The 22697-nt window shown below is 41.5% G+C and overlaps 1 protein-coding gene and 1 long non-coding RNA gene across 7 annotated transcripts in view; one reads left to right on the top strand and one right to left on the bottom strand.

Annotated features, from left to right (window-relative positions):
• Positions 1-122: 122 nt before the first annotated feature.
• sema5ba (sema domain, seven thrombospondin repeats (type 1 and type 1-like), transmembrane domain (TM) and short cytoplasmic domain, (semaphorin) 5Ba) overlaps positions 123-22697 on the bottom strand; it is a 112889-nt gene continuing 90314 nt past the window's right edge. For 3 of the 6 annotated variants that reach the window (XM_017469501.3, XM_017469500.3, XM_017469499.3), the window contains exons 13-23: positions 20114-20231; positions 19745-19926; positions 19189-19332; positions 18710-18857; positions 17815-18040; positions 14800-15012; positions 12940-13110; positions 10993-11127; positions 9873-9917; positions 8690-8895; positions 123-2849 (exon numbers count right to left, since the gene is read on the bottom strand). In XM_017469501.3, coding sequence (XP_017324990.2) covers positions 2682-2849; positions 8690-8895; positions 9873-9917; positions 10993-11127; positions 12940-13110; positions 14800-15012; positions 17815-18040; positions 18710-18857; positions 19189-19332; positions 19745-19926; positions 20114-20231 — 1756 coding nt within the window. In that variant the 3' untranslated portion in view covers positions 123-2681. Of the gene's footprint in view, positions 2850-8689; positions 8896-9872; positions 9918-9970; positions 10138-10992; positions 11128-12939; positions 13111-14799; positions 15013-17814; positions 18041-18709; positions 18858-19188; positions 19333-19744; positions 19927-20113; positions 20232-22697 lie in introns of those variants that run through there. The other 3 variants (XM_017469502.3, XM_017469504.3, XM_053680900.1) reach the window with 3 other exon arrangements.
• On the top strand, positions 11052-12742 carry LOC128632917 (uncharacterized). Its single transcript, XR_008396552.1, has 3 exons — positions 11052-11187; positions 11335-11432; positions 12698-12742. It is a non-coding gene; the product is annotated as an uncharacterized LOC128632917 (long non-coding RNA).

The raw sequence follows: 22697 nt of genomic DNA, 5'->3' as shown, positions 1-22697 counted from the left end.
ACAAAAACAGATCCTGTGCCAGGATGAAAACGCTTTTCTTTTCACAGTCGGAAACAGAACGGAATGGCCCAGTTTGGTAGTGTTTAGGAATGCGATGAAAAGGATGAGTTAGCAGCAGTCCATTTAAGTCATCATCATGGTTTATTATCATTTACAATGTACAATATACAAAAATATAGAGTACCAAAAATTCACAGTGTCTAAAAGGCAGTGATTACAGTCTACATCACATATCTAACAGTACCAATGGGTCAGTTGCATAGAAGGGCACCAAGCCTTGTGGGGATGAAGCGTCTCATTTGGTCAGCTTTGCTCCTCACCTGTTAAAATCCAGTGGTCAGAGCAGGAGTAATAAGACCACACATTGGACAAATATGAGAAGCACATTTAGAATTTCATAATAGTTAGTGGGTGTCATATTCCTATATATATAAAATACGTTTTATATAATACAAGACCAATAATTTGTCCTTGTTAATCAGAACTGTATGCACCATGCCATGAATTTGATGCACTGCTGAGCCTCATAGTGTAGGCAGTAAATTGAAATCACATCGCACTCCAGGCCTTGTTATACAGCTGCAAATTAACACTTGATTTTTATAGAGCCATTTGGTAATATGACTCATGACATCAGTGTAGCACAATAACTCTTTCAATCTCTGCACAGTAGCATTGCATTGCATTGCATTCTCGTACAGTAAATATGACATTTTGCAGCTGGATCGAATGCAATACCATAGTTGGAAGCAAGTTTAAGGTTGTAAAATGAAAATTAGTGCGCAAAAATGTTTGAAACTCCAAATATGATTCACCAAACTAGTAGGTTAGTGCCTGAATTAAACAGCACGGTCACGTAGTAGATGTGAATGAAGTTTTAAATTGGATTTAACAAAGAATTGGAGGAGTTCTGGTTGACTGCCACAGAGCAGGAGCACTCGACTCATTGACAAGCTCCATCCCCACACCGTGCCTGTAGTTGGTATATACACAGATGCTGCACATACTATTTTACAACTATAAGGCTTGTAAAAAAACGTGTTAGCTTTACAATATACATTTACATTACACTAACCTTTATGTGTCATAGTGGGGCATTACCTATATACAAATCAAGCACTCGTGCTTAGCTTAACTAAAGGTCACCACTGACAGCATTCCTTTGACGAGCATGATAAAAATAGCGTTGTTCTCGAATGCCCCTTAACAAGCTGAGTTTATTTTAAATAACATCGTACCCCAACAAGATTCTCCGTGTTCTTTTCCCTTTTTATTGTCGTTTTGTTCGTGTCGAACTGAAGAGTGCATGAGATACTGGATACAATGAAAGAGATATTAATAATGAAAGAATGTGCATTCCTGCTGCGTGATCATCTTTAACACTGTTACGAATTTGAGCTTGGTCATTCCTTTTAAGACACATACACACATACAAAAGCTTGATGTATGTGTGCACAGTTATAATGGCAAATTATCATGGAGAAAATGTGCTAGATGTGATCAAATGAGGAAATATTTGAATCAGAGCTTGAAAAACACAATTATGAATCTCTCATAGTACATTAATGCTGTATAAATTAATGCCATATTTAAAAAAAAAAAAAAAAAAACGATAATGATGGTTAATTCTCTAAAGCGTACAAAATAATACATCTAAATAGAAGAAAATGACCAAAATCAGTATATCCCATCAAAGTGTGAATTCTTTAAATAAACCCTAATATCCATCTATCCTACTTCATTTCCAAACAATGCTCTTTCAAATAATATTTAAAAAAGTGCCAAGCTATCGTTTTTTTTCTATAATGTTTCATATTTAAAATAAAATTTAAAAAAATTGTCCAAGCTTGTCGTATTTGATACAACCATCAAGGCAAACCAAGTATTCAGAAGTTTGTGTTCATATGAGATCCGAGGTCCAACACGGCCGAGACTGGAGGGCCGTCTTTAAAGCCCTGCGGAACCAGTTACAATCCTGTTGCTTCCTCTCCAATCTCTACTGAACAGTGGCACATTGGACTCCATCCTCTGCATTTTCTCATAGCTGGGTTGCAGACTTATCAGTCATGCTTTTAGGTTCAGTGTTGTCCATGTAATCATATTAGCACGGCATGCCTTTTAACCCTGCATTACTTCTTCAGTTGTAGGTTGGTGAGTACTGGTTCTTGGGCCTTGTTACACAGACCTAGCAGGTTCTGTTAATTCCTTTCTGCAACCATATTTCCTTTTTGCTCCTCCCCTTGGTGCAATATTTGCCCGCGTGGAGATTTGAACCTGCCCATTCTGGAATGAACATAGGTTTTCTAGATCGGAAAGTGTGGAGTCAGCTTAAATAGAGGTCCCCCTTTCATTTAGTCAGAAAACCTTTTCAGTTAAAGATTACAGATATCTCGAGTTTCACAGAGATCGAGTTTTAAATAATTGACATCAGTGTAGCTACACAATTGTACACATTCCCAAGGAAGGAATACCATCTGAAACACCAATAGCTGTGATTTATATGACATGCTCATATCCTCCATGGCGGGAGCGTGAGGAGTCGTGCAAAATGATCCAGAAGAGCACCTATGCTCATCAGGTGCCAAGAATGCATGGGTGGAGCACATGGTAAGAAAAAAAGCTCCAGACTGTCAGTATTCCCCATCGCCATGGCAACATAGTTAAGGGGTGGGACAAGTGTCTCAGCTGGGGTTGTAGGTTCTGCAGGGTGAGGGGGACGAGTCAGGCCGATAGTCATATTTTCCCAGCGGTGTGGGGTAATAGGTGGTGGTGTAGACATTTGTCTGCTGGATTTGTGAAGGGAAGAAGTTGGTTCTTTCATCTGGTAGTAGGTTGTTCTTGTTTAGTGTCTATAGTGGAGAGAAAAAAGCGTCAGTAAGGAAAAAAGGACAAACAGTGTGAGAACTTTGTGCTGATATGCGAGACAGATAGGAAGGTTTTTCAGGTGCTGACACCCTACATGACCTCTAATGCCTGGGAGAAGACGACACTTCAGGGTCATGAGTGTAAGCACAGTGTGCCTAATCCAGCTAGCACTATAAATATCGACAGCACCTCAGAATGATGTTCCCGGCTGAGGATCTGAATAATTCAAAAGCAATAGACTAGCAGGTCATGGATGAAAGCAGAATATGAGCGTTCTGGGGTGCTCTTGAGAAATGCAATTTATGTCAACAGCTCTGAAGCACAGCATCTCGGTAATTGGGGGAGAAAAAGTGTGCAGTGCTCAGCGGTGATTGTAATGACTCAACCTCCCAGGTTGCCTGCAAGCTTCTGAACAACAATCGCAAACATAAGGTAAAATATAATAAATAGGAGAGTTTGTCAGAGTGTAGGACCTTGGTGTTGTGTGCTTAAAAACATCCCCAATTGCAACCGTACACACAAACAAGTACTTATCCCAGTGTCACAGATGACGGCAAGGAGAAAGCTGGATTTATTGCTGATATTATAGGAGTCACATCCGCACCTCTTGTGATGAACAGCTGTGGCTTTGTCTCACCTCTCTTAATCTCCGATTCTTCATTCTAATTATTGCATGTCTCTCACCGGATGTTGATCATCACATCGGTCATTACTTCTGATTCATTACTTCTGATTGCCCTTTCTGCATACAGACACATCTAGAAGCAAATGTCTAACATGTACAGGGCAACAAAGATCACTTAACTCAAATCCTTGCCTCGCAGGCTCATAATGAGCTTAGAGTGAGCAGAGAGTATAGAGCAGATCGATGGAAGTCATGGCAAAAGAGGTACACAGGTGTCAGAGCAAGGACAGGAGGTGGGGGAGAGTGAGCCGAGTCTGGCTAATTGGACGGGCTCGACAATCAGTCACAACCAGCTGTGGGAGTGCACCGGCCGGCTGCTGCTTAAACCGTCTAATGGAGCCCATTAACAAAGACAGAGCATGTGCCAAGGGCTGGGAGAAGGGGCTAAACAATGAGCCACCGGCAGAGACAAAAAAAAAAACAACAACTATAAACTCTTTCAAATTACACTTCGAGAGATCCACTTTTCACATATAACAGATGATGGTCCAAATCCACCAAAAATATTATTCAACACAGTTTGATACTGGTTCTAAATGTTTCTAACCAAGCCCACTCTCCATGTCATTGCCATCGTGAGAGTTCGTGTTGTTTAAATGATAAAATAATTGATCCAAAGTTCACACTTTGTCATACATCATCAGTTAATACAATATGTACAGTATTTTATACGCAGCCCATGTGTTACTATGTTATCTCTGTCATGAAAAAAGGATCAGAGTTAGCAGAGTGTCAAACTGGTCAAATAATTGGGTAAACACACTGCAGGGGTGGCATGCACAGAATGTGCAAGCCATTGTAATGTATTGAGACATGATGTCCAGAATGACCACATATTTCTTCCTCATATCTCCTTTCAGAGAGTAAAGCTGCCATGGGAAGGTACAAAATGGTTGGACACCTACTCACAGGAGAATATATGGGACTAGATTATTGGTGAAAAAGTGCAATAAGACAGGCTAAAATGACCCCACTGGTCAATTTAAACCTCTCAGTGCTTGAGCAGCTCCATAAAACTGACATTTATGATAGCGAGGCCATTGGGTCTAATGAATACTAAACTTAGACCTTCACACAGTGGAATAAAATAATAAGGCCTTTGTCATTTTTCTGTTCCCCCCCCCCCCCCCCCCCCCCCAGCCCACACTATATACTCCAACTGTCCAACATTGGGTCTGAACATCATGGCGAAAGAATCATCTTCCTACCAACAGCTGTTTGAGACATTTATAAAAGAATTTCCATATTTTCAATAGGGAAAATTAATACACATTTTCATTCATTTCAATAATGTTCTGAAGACCAAATGCAGCACAAGTTCTGTATAAATGACCTGAAGCCTCATCTATAAAGACATTTGTAGAATAATCCTAAATGTGGATGTTAAGATTATTTACCAACAGTTTCTTTGAACCCTTTATAAAAAATGTCCATATGCATGAAAAAAACATCCATCTTTGACCTATGTGTTAAACGCATATAATATACTAAAATAATGTGCACAAGAACAACTAAAAGAACCGTTCTCAGTAGCTGATTTATTAGCCATCTATTGATCTTCAAAAACGTTAATCTGTATTATTCCCAGATTTTGTCCATATATAGTTAACTTAATTTTAATTAGACTACTGAGAGGAAAGTCACATAGTACATTGTGTAGCTTTATATATATATATATATATATATATATATATATATATATATATATATATACACGTACATACATACAGTATCTCACAAAAGTGAGTACACCCCTCACATTTTTGTAAATATTTGATTATATCTTTTCATATGACAACACTGAAGAAATGACACTTTGCTACAATGTAAAGTAGTGAGTGTACAGCTTGTGTAACAGTGTAAATATGCTGCCCCTCAAAATAATTCAACATTAATGTCTAAACCGCTGGCAACAAAAGTGAGTACACCCCTAAGTGAAAATGTCCAAATTGGGCCCAAAGTGTCAATATTTTGTGTGGCCACCATTATTTTCCAGCACTGCCTTAACCATCTTGGGCATGGAGTTCACCAGAGCTTCACAGGTTGCCTTGGAGTCCTCTTCCACTCCTCCATGACGACATCACGGAGCTGGTGGATGTTAGAGACCTTGTGCTGCTCCACCTTCCGTTTGAGGATGCCCCACAGATTCTCAATAGGGTTTCGGTCTGGAGACATGCTTGGCCAGTCCATCACCTTCACCCTCAGCTTCTTTAGCAAGGCAGTAGTCGTCTTGGAGGTGTGTTTTGGGTCGTTATCATGCTGGAATACTGCATACTGATCATGCTCTGCTTCAGTATGTCACAGTACATGTTGGCATTCATGGTTCCCTCAATGAACTGTAGCTCCCCAGTGCCAGCAGCACTCATGCAGCCCCAGACCATGACACTCCCACCACCATGCTTGACTGTAGGCAAGACACACTTGTCTTTGTACTCCTCACCTGGTTGCTGCCACACACGCTTGACACCATCTGAACCAAATAAGTTTATCTTGGTCTCATCAGACCACAGGACATGGTTCCAGTAATCCATGTCCTTAATCTGCTTGTCTTCAGCAAACTGTTTGTGGGCTTTGTTGTGCATCATCTTTAGAAGAGGCTTCCTTCGGGGACGACAGAGCACTGACAGGCTGACCCCCCAACCCTTCAACCTCTGCAGCAATGCTGGCAGCACTCATACGTCTATTTCCCAAACACAATGTCTGGATATGACGCTGAGCACGTGCACTCAACTTCTTTGGTCGACCATGGCGAGGCCTGTTCTGAGCGGAACCTGTCCTGTTAAACCGCTGTATGGTCTTGGCCACTGTGCTGCAGCTCAGTGTCAGGGTCTTGGCAATCTTCTTATAGCCTAGGCCATCTTTATGTAGAGCAACAATTCTTTTTTTCGGATCCTCAGAGAGTTCTTTGCCATGAGCTGCCATGTTGAACTTCCAGTGACAGTATGAGGGAGTGTGAGAGCGATGACACCAAATTTAACACGCCTGCTCCCCATTCACACCTGAGACCTTGTAACACTAACAAGTCAGATGACACCAGGGAGGGAAACTGGCTAATTGGGCCCAATTTGGACATTTTCACTTAGGGGTGTACTCACTTTTGTTGCCAGCAATTTAGACATTAATGGCTGTGTGTTGAGTTATTTTGAGGGGACAGTAAATTTACACTGTTACACAAGCTGTACAATCACTACTTTACATTGTAGCAAAGTGTCATTTCTTCAGTGTTGTCACATGAAAAGATATAATCAAATATTTACAAAAATGTGAGGGGTGTACTCACTTTTGTGAGATACTGTACATACACACATGCATACATACATAACATACATACATATATATATGAGCTTATGTGAACCAAATGAGAATTCTAACTAACGTAACGTATTCTGTACATTTTTTACTAGACACCATTTTGCAAATATATGTCTTATCTGCATTTGAAATGCTTTTTTTTTTTTTTTTATTCCGACCAGACGAATTTGAAATAAAGGCAAAATACATATCCATTGGAGGTCTTGCTAACTGAACCACACAGATACTAAATTTTCTGTGTTTGGAATCAACTCCAGAGCTTTGGGGAAGACTTAGTTTTCAATGCCTGGAATCTGTGAATCGACTCTTTCTGGGATTGACTATTGGGACTGGACTGAAAGCAGGATCGCAACGTATAAAACATAAATAAATAAATACAGCACTACTTTATCAATTCTACTAGGTTGATAAAAATATTTTAACTACTTACAAGCTAATTCATTCAAATAGCTTCACTACTCACTGCCCAACACTGTAAAATGCAAATGCTTTATGGGTTAAATTTTTTTTAAGTGAAAAAAAAAAAAGATCTCGTATACCAATCTTTAACTTGAGACCATGTTCATTTTCAACCCAGTTTCAACCAAGCTGTCATGCAAAGTGCCGGATTTGTGGCCAAAGTAGCAGGAGAAAAGATCGATAAATATTACATAAATCTGCAATACAGCTAGAAACCCAGATAGGATAACTGAAAATAAAACATGGTGGTTATATAATAAACATGATTCAAACAGGGACATTGTGCTTCCAATGCTTTTCACAAACAAATGATTGCAAATTTAAATTTTACTCACATGAAAACACAAGTATACTACATGGCCAAAGGTTTGTGGACACCTGACCATCACACACATATGTGGGCCTTCGCCAAACTGTAGCCACAAAGTTGGAAGCACACAATTGTATAAGATGTCTCTGCATGCAGTACCATTGCAATTTCCCATCACTGCAACCAAGTGGCCTTATCCTGTGCGCGGCTGTGGCTCAGGTGGTAGAGTGGGTTGTCCACTAATCGTAGGGTTTACATGACTCCACATGCCGAAGTGTCCTTGGGCAAGAAACTAAACCCCATGTTGCTCCCGATGGCAAGCTACCGCCTTGCATGGCAGCTCTGGTACTCTCACACTGGTGTGTGAGAGAGTGTGAATGTGAGTGGGTGAATGGGAACCATTTAAAAGCGCTTTGTAGAACTGCTAAGGTTTAAAAAAGCGCTATACCATTTTTAGCATGACAATGCCCCTGTGCACAAAGCGAGGTCCATGATGACATGGTTTGCCAAGGCTGGAGTGGAAGAATTCGAGTGGCCTGCACAGAGCCCTGACCTCAACCTCACTGAACACCTTTGGGATGAATTGGAATGCTGACTGTGCCCCAGGCCTCTTCCCCTGACCTCAGTCCCCACAGCCACATTCGAAAATCTAGTGGAAAGCCTTTCCAGAAGAATAGATGTTATTACAACAGCAAAGGGGGATTAAATCTGGAATGGGATGTTCAAAAAGCACATATGGGTGTCGGGTGTCCACATACTTTTGGCCATATAGAATATGTCATGAGGCCAGCAGCATAGTGCAATGTAGTAAGATTTATACTGTTTCCTTTGCTGGAATATGTTCTGTTATTTCCACCAAATGTGTTTTAAATTAAATGACGCAGTGCCAAAGCAGGCTTTATAACACAGTCCAACTAAACTATTTTTATTATCAAATGTTTAGTATTTTCTCAATTAGTTGTTACAGACCTAAATGTTTTCTTCATTCAGAACAGTTTCAGGCTTTGATACTGAATTGAAGAGGAGAATTTTACATATAAGATGATGGATGATCTCACCTTGAACTCCATGGGTGTGTATTTCTCATTCTTTGGCGTAGTGTTGCCCTTATAGCTGAGGTGGTTAGGGGTGGTAGGGTGGATCACAGCAGACTCCTGTGAGGGTTTGTGGAAGCGCTGACAGTAGACATACACTAGGAATGACAACAGGCCTGCTCCCAGGAAACATGACACACCTGTCGCTATCAGATGCAACAGAGTGAACCCTGGGGAAATAAGATAGCCAAGGTTAACCGAATAAGGACGTTTAAAAAGTTATTTGTCGACAAGTCTCTGAAATCATCTGTTCACTGCTTTGGCACAATTTTTTCCCCCTCAGTCTGCCCATTATGTGCAAAAAATAACTCTTAATAGATATACCAGGAAAAGCTGTGACACCTCTATATCCCTCATTACCAGCTCAATATGTCACTACTATGTTCTCTTCAATGCAGATGTAGGAGAGTGTCAGAGTGACTCAAGCTGCACTGAGACACAGCATCCTGATTAGCAGAGGTGTGTGAAGAAGCAGTCATATTGCTGGCCAGGGCAATAACGACCGAGCATGATGAAGGAGAGAAGGCAAGGCTGCAATGCTATAATTGGCCGATGAGACACGAGAGAGCGCTGCTCATTGGGGATGCTGGGTAATGAGCTACCGGTGGTTGGCTCCAGTCGTTACATGGAGAGAGCCCAAATTGGCATGGTGATGGCATCTCAAGGGCACTGCAGGGTACCCACCGTGGCCTGGATCTGTGGCCGGTGTGCCAACCTTATGTATATTTCATCTGAATGTGTGCGCCGTACTGGCACGGCACTCCAGTGTGGAGAATTGCCTCAGCTCAAGAGCAGCGAAGCATCAGGGTGTGAACCCTTGCATTCACCCCTTTAGATTCTACCTCCTCTTCCTCAACTCTCCTTCCAGCACTCATTTACATTACTGAGAGTCAGGGAGAGGGAGGGAGTGCAGGAGAGAGGTTCCACCTGGCGAGTTTCCATTACGTCCTGAGGGCTGCATGAGAGAGCAGGGCTGCGAGTGCAAACACATTCAATACATGCAAAGACACATGCTTGCATGCTGCAACAGTCACAAGTGCACATAACATGTAGGTACATGAACACACATGCACAAGTGCAGCTCGACATGCACGTACAAACACATTCTGTCTGTTTTATATGAGTGGGGCATTGTTAATGCACTTACCCCCACACTGCTGGTCTTTATCATAGCCGGATGCAGGTAAAATCACTGGGAAGAGAAAACCAGAGACATAGTTATAACCTTTGAATTACACACATGCAAGTACACACACACACACACACACACACACACACATTCCTCTATCTTGGCTTATACTGTCAGAATGCCAATCATTGCTGTCCTCTGTTCACTCCTCTGAAAGGCAGCACCGCTGTAACTGGGCCAATGTGAAGACGTGCAATGACACTCGGAGAGACACATTCAGGTGCTGTGTGCAGAGAATCCGATATAAAGAAGAGAATCTCATAAAAGCCTCTCTCGGTTATAGAGCACAGCACAAGAGTATTTAGGTTTTAACCCTGAGCAAACAGTGAGTATTATGTTTTTCAATTTGGGAATTTCAATTACTAATATAAAACCTATTACAAAGATCACAGATTAGAGTAGGCATCTAAATGAAGACCTAAAAACCTAGACATGCTTCAAGGATTATATCTCACTGAAAATACAGCCAAGTCAAGTGAAACCTGTTATAATGCTAAGTCCTCATTCATACTTTTAAAGCTGAGCTCTGATATGCACGAGACGTGTAATTCCTGCCCATGTGGTGAGGCTGGGACTGTTTCATCTGAGATGCGCAATTCTTCTTGATTAATTTATGGCAAAATTGCCTAAAAGTCTCACAGTACAAGAGACCTTATGATTTCAAACACTCGCCCTAAAATTGGAGTGATATTAGATGTGAGCCTGCCTTGTGACATAGCATTAATATTAATTACAGCGCCTGATTTACTTGATATTCCGCTCGGCTAACTCCTGCTGGAAATGTCAGTTCTCTACTAATAAAACCCTCTTTCACTTTTACTGACCAGAATTAAGAACCAGTGTAAGTAAACACATTATAGCTAAGGCATCTTAATGGGTTTGGATGAAGTAAATATATATATGGGCATTAAAATGGACACAACAGTGAACTACACAAATATTTTTTGGCTGGCAAGTTGAATAAGGTTTTGAAAATATTATTTTGAACTGGACACAAAATACTCAATATAATACTTGTACTATACTGTATGTGTGACTTCAAGCACATTCAAAGGTGTGCGTGTATGTGATCTCTCACCGGGTATCTCGTTGCAGTCTCTGTACTGGGTGCTGTTCCCTGCACATGGAGAACCCTGATTCCCACACACCCGAGTGCGTGACTGCAGGCCCAGATCGTCACACGCAGACCACAAGGTCCAGGCCATCCAGCCACCTGCATGGACAAACACGCTTTTAGAGGGTTCTACCATGCATTTACACTGATTTCTTTGAAGTGAGTCCCAAATTCAGTGCCCAAATAATAAAAAGTTAACCCCTTCAGATATTGATAAGTATGTTTAGAACAGCTGTTGAGGAAAACACATTATAGTCATTTGTTTGCTGGGGAAATTGAATCAGCTGGTAGATTCATCCTTTTCAGGTCAGAGATGACAGACTGCTAAGCAACCAGAGATTTTACGATGCAGAAACAGAGTCAGCAGCGACAAGAGACAAGCTACAGAGACAAGCGCTTCAGAGGTGACATCTAAAATCTACATCTTAAGCTGCTTGCCAGCGTGAAATATTTGTAGCCATCATGGAAAGCAGCCTTCTTGTTTAATAATGATGCTGAGTGGTGCAGATAATTGCTACATCCATCTCTTTATTTACCGCAATCAAATAAAGTGTTTGCTTAGCAAAGTCAGGGGGAGAGGAAATAAGAAACAAGTGGGATTGATGGACTGCATCTCTGCATATACGTGCTACCGCTACACCTGCCCTATGCTCACTCTTGCTCCCAAAAACATATTTAATCAAGCCATGCTGAAAAGATATGTGTGCAGCTCGCTACAATCTTATTGGAGTCTGATTGAGAGCCTGCAAGGGTCTTTAATCTGTAGCACTAGGTCTGGGTGATCACCAGGCCAGCATATAAGGAGATGAATGGAAGAAGGAAAACAGCCAATCAGATGCTTGCTTGATTTGTGTCCATATGAATGTGTTGTCACATATGGCAAAAAAATATCATACCACAATACCTACATAATAACATTTTCAAAATACATAGTATGTACCACAACATATTTACACAGTAGCAGGTTTAAAAAAAAAAAAAATCACTATTTCTAATTGTCTACAGAAAAGAATAAGGAAATTAAAACATTTTAATAAGGAAAAAATTACACAACTGGCACAAAAACAGGGGCAACATTTTATCTTTGAGGAACTATAGAGTCATTCAGAGTTATTAAAAGCTCAGTTGATAGCCGTGATATGTCAGGAAAGAGCCTTCTGAAATCATTTGTCACTATATCGACATTATATAGTCATATATCAGCCACCTTTATTTTCTTTAACTTAAAAAAAAAAAAAAAGTTTTGTAAAGAGGCAATTAATTTTCTGTTTATAGCTTTAAAATGCTCCATTCTTGCCATATTTATAATGGGTAGCTAGGCATGCAGTCGTATGTGCTTTTCTAACCGCAGGGAATGGAATCATTTCGCAGTGCATCAGTGCATTCAAGGAATATTAAGTGTGGTTCAAGAAAGAAATAGAATATGGGTGAAAAACTGCAGGAGAACGGTGCTTGTTAAATCCAAAAGGTGTTTATATATATGTTCTTTTTAGGAAAAGACTTGCATTCGCACACGATTCCAAGATTAGCTCGCTTCATAAACATTTCAGTTTCTCCTGAGCTGGTTTTATACAGAAAAACGTTATTTAACACTGCAGAGCATGATCACACACACAGAAACCCAAGGTATCTCTAAATCTGAAGGATGTTTTTAATGATCTGTTCACAGCAGTGCGAATTGTACTATGGAGCTGACAGATGGCGCATATCTTGGAGGTGATAAAATGGATAGACATACAGTAGACGGAAGACTGAAAAAACACCCCCAAAACATCCATATCTGATCTTGTGCATACAGGTGGAGGCACTCCACATTTTGGCTGACTTGTCAGGACCTGTGGCTCACAGTTGGTTATCACTTTAAGCAGTGAGTCAGTTTTGCTTTGTTGTTGGTCCTGATGGTGGGCTTACCCTGGCAGGTGTGTGTGTTGCACAGAGCCTCCTCTGTATGCAGCCCGATGCAGATGTCCCCTCCACGGGCGGGCGCGGGGTTTGTGCATGTGCGCGTCCGCTGGTAGTGCCCGCCACCGCAGGGCACCGTACACTGTGACCATGACGACCAGCAAGACCAGGCACCTTTCACTGAACAGACCAGACACACACGTACACGACACACACAAGTACAAGACAATCAGGCAAGCAGGGAGACACAAAACAATAGGACATGTGGAGAAGCAGACACACACATACAGCGCAAACAGGAAGCAGAAAGCGAGCACAGAGATGCAGACAGACAAAAAGAAGCAAGACAAAGCACAACAGAAGGGACGAATCAGAAACAACTGCAGTGCCGACAGATGAACGTTTGCTAGGAGATGTAATGGGGATGCAGGCACAGTAGAGGAGTCACATGTCTGCTTTCGCTGCTCAGCACTCTTCATTAGCCTTCTGCAGCACTGTCCACACCTGTGCCTCAGCATTAGTGCGCTAGCACCATGGCTTCACCTGTCCACAATAAGTGTTGCTTTATTGGCATTTCTGCTCCTGTCAGAAGCTGCTAGAAGCCTCTGTTGATGTTTCATCAGCTTGATGGGATGGGGGGGGGGGGGGGTGAGAGTGAAGGAGAGGGGGACGGGGGGGACGGCTCTATCCGTCTGCAGTGGAAAACTTGATTTCCTTTAGTGGATTAGAGAGGAGAAACGGGGCATGGTGACGACCCTTAGCGAGAGTCCAACACACAGCACACACAGTACAGGCGACTGAATGGAGAGCTGCATAGAGAAAAATGTCTCATTTTTATGGATCCTTTCATTGCCTGCCTCCCATCTCATTTAAGATAAAGATTGTCTCAGAGTGTCTCTTCTGGTCTATTAATAATCAATTAATCAATCCATGTTTACGACATAATGTATATATCTAGATTTGTGTGTGTGTGATTTTACTAGAGATAGTACTAGAAGGGCGGTGACCTCACCACACAAACTGCAGCTACATTTCACACAGATTGCTACTGTTCAAAAGAGTTAAACACAAATACTTGCACATAATACACATTTTATAACTATTTGTGTGAAAATACTGTAAATCCTATATTTCATTCCCATTTTCATTTTGTCCCCATAGCTAACTAGAGAATTTCCATGCAGCTCCTGACAAATAATGGCTGAAAACACAGTAAAGATGGTAAAGATTATGTGAAATGATTACAAGCATGGTGTGTAGAGTATTTTTTCAATGATTGATTCCACCTTTAATAACTCTCTCTCGCGTGCACTTTTTGTCAACAACGAGGAATGCAGTGGCTTGTTGTAGTTAATAATTGAAAAGATAGGGAATATATCCATTAGTCTTCAGATCAAACACTCTATACTGTTGGCATTAAAAGAGGACCAGATACAATTATAATTATGTTTCTCAAGATTGAACACTGCTAATGTAAAAATCCATACACAGCAAAAAAAACTAAATCAGAGCATCAGGTAATCAGGAAACAACCGACTTATTTTATGTCTCTCCTCCAATGTGTCTGTATAAATGATCATGAATTCTTAATTATAGAATGTCTACCAAAAACTGCACTGAAACTGCACTGACAAAAAAGGAGGGTTCTGACCACAGACCTCTGGACCCAGTGGAGCCATCATCTCAGCCATCCATTAGCTAATGAACTCAGCAATACACTTGGACTCAGCAATTGTTTTACCAAACTGACTGATAGAGAAGGGAAATGAAGGAAACACTTGGAAGTCCTGTGTGTCTCTGCATATTTTACATGTGTGTTTGTGTGCTTGTGTGTGTGTGCATGTGTGTGTGTGTGCGCGTGTGTGTTACCGGGACATGGCTGGGGATTGCAGTCCTGGTACTCTACAGGAGATCCTCTGCAGGCATTCGGTGAATTCTTGCCGTCCATGCCAGTGCAGGTGCGTTTGCGGGAGCGATAGCCTTTAGCACACTCCTGACTGCACGTAGTCCACGACTCCCATAATGACCAGCTGGAGCCTGTGAGTCTCACCCCAGGAGTCCTGAGTAGCTCATCCACAAGAGCTGCAACATACACACCATGCACATTTTACTTTTTGATGGCAAAACCTGATCCTAAAGCAATCTCTAAATACAGCATTAACCATGGATTAAATTTCTGACATGGAAGTTGTTGGGGAAGTAAACTTTGCACTTGAATTTGTGTTACGCAGTCACAGGTCGCACGGTAGTACAAAGTTGCAGCCTCATAACTTCATGTATCTGGGTCAACCCTGAGCTCAGGTGTCTGTGCAGACACCTGACAAGTCTGACAAGTCTGTGCAGACTTTTGCAGGTTCTGTATGTGTGAGTTTCCTCAGGGTTCGCTGGTTTCCTCCCACATACCTAACCATTATTCCTGACCGTGACTAGGATAAAGCAGTTACTGAAAATGAATGAATGAATATGTTTATGGGATGTATTGGGACGACCAAACCATTTGGTGGAGATGGGGTCAGAAATGTAATAGTCCTTTTAGTTCTCTATGTAATAAAGGTCTAAATATTTATAGACCTTTATATTTAGGACCAAAATAACTATAGTAAGGCTATAGTAAGGTCAGTGTGTATTACAATACAAAAACAAGTTAGATTAGATGGTTTATCATATTTCAGATTTACTCACTCTCTACCCCCAGGCAAGCCTTTCATCTTATTATGCACAGATATAGTGAATAATATGTTCCAAACAATAGAGCAGACCAAATATGAATTGCAAAACTTCCACTGTGTATATCCTGTTAACTTTTTTCCTGTTCCTGTCACCTTACCGCTGTCGCAAATAAAAAATTAATCATTTGTTAGTCTTTTCATTATTGTCATAATGTCTGTGTAAATCGACATGACTGTGTCAGCTAGCCACACAAAATGACTTACACAAAATGATTTATTCACCCTCAAGTTGCTCCAAACCTGTATGCTGTTCTCAATGTAACACAAAAGGAGAATTGTGAAGAATGTTTACACCGCTATACAGAAAAGCAGTCCATACGACACAAAGCTCTAGTATGGCCACTTGGAGTATAGTTTTTATGGCGCCTTTATAGTGCACGTTTAAAGCTCATGATCACGATCTTCTGCCATTTTATGGAATGAAGCTGTAATAGAGTGGAAAACAGTGGGGGGAGGGGGAGGGGGGGTCTTCTTTTATGTGATGAAAAGTAACAGTATTTGGGTTTGGAATGACATAAGGGTAAGTAAATGATAGAATTTTCATTTTTAGGTGAACTATCCCTTTCTTTTTGAGCACAGACCTGACAAGGTCATACAGACTTGCATCAAAATATAATGGTTGCAAGCACTTGGGGGTTTATTGTCCAGTTAAAGGAATTTAAAAAATAGTTCAAGAATTAGATTTGCACAGAGTTGGGTGTAATGCGTTGCAAAGTAATTGTAATCTAATAATTTTTTTTTCTGATAACGCAGTAATGCATTGCATTTTAAATTGATGTCATTTGATTACAGTTACTGATGTCAATAAAATTACGTTACTTGCATTACAAATTTATTGTTAAGAAAACAATATTAAGTAAAATGCATTTTTTAAATAAATCACGTTTTTGCCCCGAAGATGTTTTCTTTAGCCCTGAATAATTCTCCGCTTGTAGCAGTTTGTCACTACATAACTGAATGTCAGTAAAAGAAGAAATTTATACCATCAGTGAAAGGAGGCGAGACCAATCAGATAGGGTTTACAGGAAAATACGTGGAAACACTTGTTTCTTATTGGATGACAGTCTCAATTCTGTCAAACGCTAGCTCACAGTCAGCATGACGGCGACAACAATTAGGTCATATCTGATTATTCTGGGGGGGTGTACATGTCCCTCAGTGTCTATGTTGGTTACGGCCCGGTTTGATGGAATTCAATGACTGCTCTTAGCTGTAAACAGTTTTATATTCTTTTCTCAGTACAGGAAAATATAAATCACCCATATGATAAAGAAAGAGATTCATTTATAAAAAAAAAATGGGGTTGTATTTCTTAGATGAAAAGCATCCATATAAAATTCTGTAGTGTTCAAGAGAACTGTGCCATAATTAACATCCCAAACAACGTTAAAAATGGAACATTTCCCCTGTTGCGTTCTCTCTCCTACACTCCTAATGGATGAATGGATGACCTAACCTCTAATTTATACCACAGATGTCATGGCTCAGAACATGCTGGCCTTTTCATTAGTAATTCAAGGTTAGCAAGGGCACCTAGTCATGCTGTGTTTTACTGCATTTCCGACAGAACACTCAAGCTGTTCTGTCCAACCACCTACACATGGAGCTATCCTTCCACCTCAGTTCTACACTCCCCCTTATGAACTCAATGCATGGTGTCGAGTATGGCCCACTTCTCCCTGACTTCTGGCAGGAATTTATAGTTAATCGATGTGTGGGCTGACACCCATAACATGGATGGTCACTGAGCTGTGTCACCTGGGTGGAGAAAGTGCTTCACACAGCATAATCCCTAGATAAAGATACAGACATAGTCACTACAAGCAGACAACAGACATTTAGGGGGATCTATTGTTAAAACACGGGTGACATAGACTAATGCTATAAGCTCTTTCAAGGCAGGAAGTAAGGTTTACTGTTTTCACAGCCCTCACTAGTTTGATGAAGTCATGTATATGGGAATGAAGCACAGAAGTTCTCTGGAGTAATAGCACATTATTACCCAGAGTAGTGTTTCAATAAACAATCTGTTCTCTGGAGTTTTAAATCTTAAAAAAAAAAAAGCAGCATGGCAGCAAGCTGCTTATTTCCTGCTTCATGAGAGCTTGGTTTATTAAAGTGTTTGATATAGGAGAGAGAATTATGCATGACTCACAGTCTGTGTCACAGGTGGCAGTGCCATCATTGGGACAGAAGCGCGTCTCCACCTTCCTTTTACCCAGCTGGAGTTCGTGCGGATCTGCCAGCTGTGCCCGGCAAACGTAGCGTACCCTCTGCTCCTGGCGTGCACCACCTTGAGTTACATTGACTGGCAACCACGGTGTCCAAGGAGTGTTCCGCCTCACCTCAGGACATGACTCCAGATTACAGGCCTGGTATTCCTACAGAATGAGAAAGGGACCAGGTTTTGAAGTACAAAACAGTCAGTTCATTTATCTTGCCCCCAGTGGACAATCATTAAGCTTAATGAGAGATACTGTGGCTCAGTGGTGCGTCTTATGTGCAAACTGTTACAACAAGCCAGTACGATGGCTGACATACTCTGGGGAGGTGTTTTAGCGCTATGCGAGGAAACTTGATTTGATTTTTAATATAGTAAATTAAATCTGAATAAAATTAATTGCAGCCCTTCAGTCTGAGAATGCACATAGAGAGAGAGAGAGAGAAGGAGAGATAAAAAAAAAAAACCTCTCACACTGTAAATGAGGGGCAACTGTGAAGCGAGTGTCTCCACCACATGATTAAGTAATCTATTTTTTCAGTAGCTGCAGGGTTTATCGCAGCGCTCTGTATTTGATTTGCTCATCATGGACTGCAGGTACGTTCCAGGATTTCAGTCCGCTGTTAAAATAGGTCTAGGGATATGTGCTTTGTTAGTGAATGTGCAGTTGGATTTTCACTCAGTGTGTTAAGGGGCTGAGTGCGTCCCCCTTTGGAGAGCTTCTGGGTTATCATCGACAGACAACATTTCAGAAAGCTGAATCCCAGCCGGACATCGAGCGAGACAGGAAGAGAGAGGGAGAGAGTGCATAAGAGCGAGAATCACGTACCAGTGCGCAGCCTGGACAGCTGTTTCCATTCTCACAGTTCCTGGAGCGAGAGTGCACTCCTCCCCCACACTCAGCACTGCACTTAGACCAGGGTGACCATGATGACCAGAAAACAGGCTGAGGGCAGGAAACCTTCTCGTTGCAGAATCTGAAAAGGAAGAAGAACATGGATTGCGTGACATTACTGTAGCCTTATTCCACAAAACATAAAACAGACCACAAAATCATCACATTCGCACAGCACTTCAACATCAAAGGAAACTGAACACTGAAATCTGCAGGAAATGGATTGGTGTAATGCGAGATACACAGTTACATCACAGGTTTCACTGAGTAATTTAGGTTTCATGAAATCAGGTGTACAACATGAAAAATGTTTTATTTCATCAGTGTCCTCCAGCCTCAATGTATTCACCCTTTGAGTGCAGATGAGTGTGTCGTGTAGTGGGCGAAAGCACTCTACTGTCTCTGTCTCTCACCTCTGCTCTCTGGCTTGGCCCACACACACTCGGCCACCGTGTCTGGGTGAGGGGTTGTTGCAGGATCTCTGGCGCACCTCGAAGCCAATCTCGCAGCTGGTGCTGCACTGACCCCATGATGACCAGGGAGTCCAGCCACCGTTCCTAAGAGATACCAAAGACAAAATCAATGCTTTTTCCCTGTAGAATGTTAGTTTCTAATGTACCACGGTGAAAGAAGACATTCTGCATTTCAATGTGCAAATTCATACCCTTAATTTGCTTAAGTGCCCGGCTCCCATGTAGCACTTCTTAGAAATTAATTGCCACTTCCTGGGCAAACACTATTTAATTTTGTCACCTCGCATTTAATCTTACATAACTTTGTCTTAGCTACTCCTATACAGCGTACAGATTCAGTGTGCACAAATCATCAAGCACTTTTAAATGCCAATTCTTTTGTATGACTGGGCATTTTAAATTCAGTATGGGAAGAAAAAAAAAATGCTCAGCATATGCTGAGGCTGAAGTGCACTTCAAAAGTAAGCACAGTGAGTGAACTTAAAACTGCTGTTACCTTGAACAGTTGGCCACTTCGATGGTAGGACCCTCACACATTTTCCCCCCACACAGGGGAGAAGGGCTGTCACATGCCCTAGAACGACAAAGGCAAGCACTGGTGCCTTCGCCGTCATCATGGCTGCAAGGCTGCCATGGGGTCCAGGGCCCATAGGCACCATCTGTGGTTTGGTTCCGCAGCTGGAATAAGTTCACATGTTTATGTGAAGGAGAGCAGAGAACAGTGGAACCACACTCCACCACAGCCAGAAACAGGCTCACAGACACTTGCTCACAAATGACTATAAATGGGCAACTTCTACCTAAACGAATTGAGTCTGTAAAGCAGAGGCCAATTCAATCATGTGATTGGGTGTTCAACTCTTACTGGGCATGCAGTGATGTTCTGGAACCACTGGCTCATGTTGGAGCTATCCTCAATTGTGGTGCACCGTCGCTGTTTCCTGTCCCAACCACAATATGGGTCTCTGGCACCCAAACACATCCTGGAAAACAGAGTGAGATGCAAATGACATAAGGCAAACAAACACATAAATATATCATTTCATCCAGCCTTTGTAACTAAACAATCAGGTGTACTTTCCTAGGAGAGGAAAAGGAAAGACTTCATATATTGCCATCACGCTGTGAAACAGAGATTAAATATCTAAGCACCCTCCTAATGAGATGTGATTAAATCTAAACACACTAATGAACTTAAGCCATGAGACACAAATAGGGTGCAGGAATGCAGGCCAGCACGGCAGTAAACCCTAGAGCAAATACCGTGCCCCAGCTGAACCATTAGCCTGAAAGACTCTTATTTTTGGCACAAGCAGACTGTTTTGTTTGCACAGAGTGGCTAGTGCTCCAATCTTGAGATTGGGGAAAACAAACACTGTTTAAGAATGAATGCCAGTGAAGAAAGAAGTCTGACCATAGTACAAACACAGCTGGTTGAAGGTACAAGAACCTCTATGAATAATTCCTGCTTTTCTACAGTTTTCTAATATTTGCTAATACAGCAAATGTCTCTCTGTTGAACTATAAAATCCCAGCCTCTCAAGATGAAGATATATAGCATATATACATATGAAGGCAGATGCAGAAAAACTGTATAAATCAGGCTACATGATGGATATAAGGTCTACCAGTTGGGATAGTTTTCACACTCATCTTACTGGAGGTTGCATGAGTTTATCTGCCCGTCTACCTTTGTTGCTTACACTGACCCATGTGATGGCTGGCAGTTGCACTAACATGTGTAAGGCATAATTAAATAACACCGTTCCTGTCAATTAAGGGCATCTTAGGGAAGAAAAGGAATAAATGATGGCTGTGGTGCAGAAGGTTCAATTACCCCCAGTTACCAAAGGTAGACAGGTAAGCCCACAGGGCGCTAACCTGCAAGCAAAACCCATTTAAGCGAGAAGTTGGTGCCTGTCTTATTAATTACAGAGGAGAAATCCACTCCCATGAACCGGTTGCTCTGAGCACCAGCCACCCATGTAAGCTCTTAAGACTGTGAAAATGCAGTAGCTCAAGGGGAATGCTGATTTGACAGTTCGAACTGGAGGGCTGGCTCATGGATGGCCAATGAACACACAAGCAGCTTAGAGCACTTGCAGGTCATGGCCTGGCTCAAGCCATCTGCCAGTTGACTCCCTGAGAGAAATTAAAGGTGCAGTCTATGAAATATGAAATGCCTGTTTCCAGCTGCAATTCAGATTTGAAAAAATGGAGTTTGTGCACACATAAGGGTAAATACAAATGTTCCATCTCTGCCCTATGAAAAAATGCTGCCACTGGGGGAAAAAAAAAAAAACAAAAAAACTGCACAGTCATCCCGATAGCTCAGCTATTTTCAAAACAGCAGACCATGAACATTAGTTAGTCCTGAGCAATGTCATCATCTATTTGATGCATTTGTACCTGACTCAGTGCTAGGAGTGAACTACATTCATGTGCTGTGTTGAGCTTGCTGATAGATCAATACATCATGAGCAAAGCCACATGGCTTGTTAAATTTTAAACAGTATACAAGGCGAAAATAAACTAACACATAAAATGGTGTGGCATGACGACTGATGGAATGCAATAAATCTCATCTATTCCCTGCAAGCTTAATGGATGTTTTAAAGAGATGAGGAGGGCTATAAAACAATGTCCTTTTTTTTTTTATAGGCCTTTTAAAAAGAAAGATTGGAGGCAAACAGCTATCACTGTCCCTTTAACATCAAACCTGCCCTCATCACCATAAATATGACAGCTGGTCAGACTTCCCACTTTGAACAGATTGGGAAAAATAAACCTTTAGGCACAGTGCACAATGCTATGGTTTGAAATCATTCTTAAACAACATAGTTTGGAAGCTTACACCACTAACGTTTATCAGTCATAATTATTTTTTACATTGCCTCAGTGATTGTATTTTCACCCAACAGACACTAAAAGGAATTCTTGATCTATGTTGGTTTAAAGGTTGGAGAGCACAAGAACAATATCTGTAGCCAGTGACAGGGTCCCCCCCCCCCCCCCCAAGTCTCCATTAATTACTAGTGAACTGGCTGAAAAAAGCCATCACACTCTGCACATTCATCCTGCTCCTAGACTTTAAAAGCTGTTTGGAGGATGGACGGCTCCTTGCTGGTCCCATAAACCTAAGCAAGATAGCTGTATGAAAGCTCAGTTAGCACTTTTAATGAGTTATCACTGTTGGAGTTTGTCAGAACTTGAGGGTTTGTGACATATTGCCTGACTGAATAAATGCTGAGAGAGCGCAGGAAAGAGAAATGACTTCAATATTGAAAGTCTGCAAAAGGAGACTCCGTTAAAAGCCAAACATTCTCCGGTTGCAATAAATACCTTCACTTTCTGATTACTTTCCTTCCCCTCCTTCTCTCCCTTCTCCTGCTGTTAGACTACCTCCAGTGCTCCAACAGGCTGTGCTGATGTGAGCTCTTAACCACTGT

The sequence above is a fragment of the Ictalurus punctatus genome, chromosome 6 (assembly GCF_001660625.3).
Source record: "Ictalurus punctatus breed USDA103 chromosome 6, Coco_2.0, whole genome shotgun sequence".
In the NCBI taxonomy this organism is placed as follows: domain Eukaryota; kingdom Metazoa; phylum Chordata; class Actinopteri; order Siluriformes; family Ictaluridae; genus Ictalurus; species Ictalurus punctatus.
Note: the sequence above shows the minus strand (reverse complement) of the source record. Positions and strands in the feature narration are given on the sequence as shown.